Source organism: Empidonax traillii, unplaced genomic scaffold (assembly GCF_003031625.1).
Source record: "Empidonax traillii isolate 1590-97213 ecotype Southwest subspecies unplaced genomic scaffold, ASM303162v1 scaffold2695:size19342, whole genome shotgun sequence".
NCBI classification, from domain to species: Eukaryota; Metazoa; Chordata; class Aves; order Passeriformes; family Tyrannidae; genus Empidonax; species Empidonax traillii.
The window spans coordinates 13,821-15,889 of record NW_020957888.1 but is presented as its reverse complement, the minus strand read 5'-3'; the positions used below and the strand labels follow the sequence as shown (position 1 = coordinate 15,889).

The 2,069-nt window shown below is 37.9% G+C and overlaps 1 protein-coding gene across 1 annotated transcript in view; it reads right to left on the bottom strand.

The window, feature by feature from the left end:
- LOC114072146 (sodium/glucose cotransporter 2-like) overlaps positions 1 to 2,069 on the bottom strand; it is a gene marked incomplete at both ends in the record, with an annotated part of 19,175 nt that overhangs the window by 3,400 nt on the left and 13,706 nt on the right. Inside the window, one exon of the mRNA XM_027910067.1 lies at positions 515 to 683. Coding sequence (XP_027765868.1) covers positions 515 to 683 — 169 coding nt within the window. The remainder of the gene's footprint in view (positions 1 to 514; positions 684 to 2,069) is intronic.

Below are 2,069 nucleotides of genomic sequence, written 5' to 3'. Positions count from 1 at the left end.
AATTAACAAGGGGTGACTCACAGGCTCGACATCACCCTGTGACCCCCCATTAAACGCCACTAATCAACCATTTTCCCCCATTTAATCGCCAAATAATTAATCACCAAATAATTAATCACCCAATAACTAATCCCCCAATAATTAACCCCCAATTAATTAACCATCCCCCAATTAAGAAGGGGCGACTCACGGGCTCGTCATCACCCCCTGACCCCCATTAAGAGCCAATAATCGACCATTTTCCCCCCATTTAATCACCCAATAATTAATCACCAAATAATTAATCACCCAATTAACACCCAATTAATTAACCCCCCCATTAATTAACCCCTCAATTAATTAACAAGGGGCGACTCACGGGCTCGTAATCCCCCCCTGACCCCCCATTAAAAGCCAATAATCGACCATTTTCCACCCAATAATTCAAATATTTCACCCAATAATCAATCCCCCAAATAACTAACCCCCAATAATTAACCCCCAATTAATTAACCCCCCCAATTAATTAACTCACGGGCTCGTTGACGCGGGGGACGAAGACGGCGAGGACGAAGACGGCGGCGACGGGCGGGGCCAGGTAACTGGCCATGGCCTGGATGTAATCGAAGAGCTGCCCCCCCCGCGCCGCCTCCACCACCGGCAGCCACGCCAGGCTCAGCCCCACCATCGCCACCACCCACACCCTAATTAATTAACCCCTAATTAGCCAAATTCCGCGAAAAAACGGAGTTATTAGCTGCTATGATACCGTTATTAGGGCCGTTAATAGCATTAATAGGTCTCTAATACAAATTAATGACTATTAGTGGGTCATTAATAAGGATTATTAGCCCCCCTGATGAAAATTAATAACGTTAATTAGTCCCTAATAACAATTAATGGGTCACTAATTAAATTTTAGGGTCGCTAATAGCGATTAATAGCCCCCTAATAACAATTAATGGGTCGCTAATAGCGATTAATAAGCCCCTATTAATGATTCATGGGTCATCAATAATAATTATTGGCCCCCTCATAAAAATTAATGGGTCGTTAATTAAATTAATAAGGTCCTAATACAAAATAATAGGCCCCTAATTAAATTATTGGGTCACTAATGACGATTAATAGCTCCCTAATAGCATTTATTGGGTCGTTAATAGTGATTAATAACCCCCCTAATAACAATTAATGGGTCACTGATTAAACTAATGGGTCACTAATTAAATTATTGGGTCACTAATGACGATTAATAGCCCTCTAATAACAATTAATGGGTCACTAATTAAATTTTTGGGTCACTAATAGCGATTAATAGCCCCCTAATAACAATTAATGGGTCGCTAATAGCGATTAATAAGCCCCTATTAATGATTCATGGGTCATCAATAACAATTATTGGCCCCCTCATAAAAATTAATGGGTCGTTAATTAAATTAATAAGGTCCTAATACAAAATAATAGGTCCCTAATTAAATTATTGGGTCACTAATGACGATTAATAGCTCCCTAATAGCATTTATTGGGTCGTTAATAGTGATTAATAACCCCCCTAATAACAATTAATGGGTCACTGATTAAACTAATGGATCACTAATTAAATTATTGGGTCACTAATGACGATTAATAGCCCTCTAATAACAATTAATGGGTCACTAATTAAATTATTGGGGCACTAATGACGATTAATAGCTCCCTAATAACGATTAATGGGTCGCTAATAGTGATTAATAAGCCCCTATTAATGATTCATGGGTCATCAATAACAATTATTGGCCCCCTCATAAAAATTAATGGGTCACTAATTAAATTATTGGGTCACTAATTAAATTATTGGGTCACTAATAGCGATTAATAGCCCCCTAATAACAATTAATGGGTCGCTAATAGTGATCAATAACCCCCTAATAATCATTTATGGGTCACTGATTAAACTAATGGATCACTAATAACGATTAATAGCCCCCTAATAACAATTAATGGGCCACTAATTAAATTATTGGGTCACTAATGACAATTAATGAGCCCCTAATAAAATGGATAGACCCCCAAACACAATTAATAGGTTGTTAATGACATTAATAGGTTAA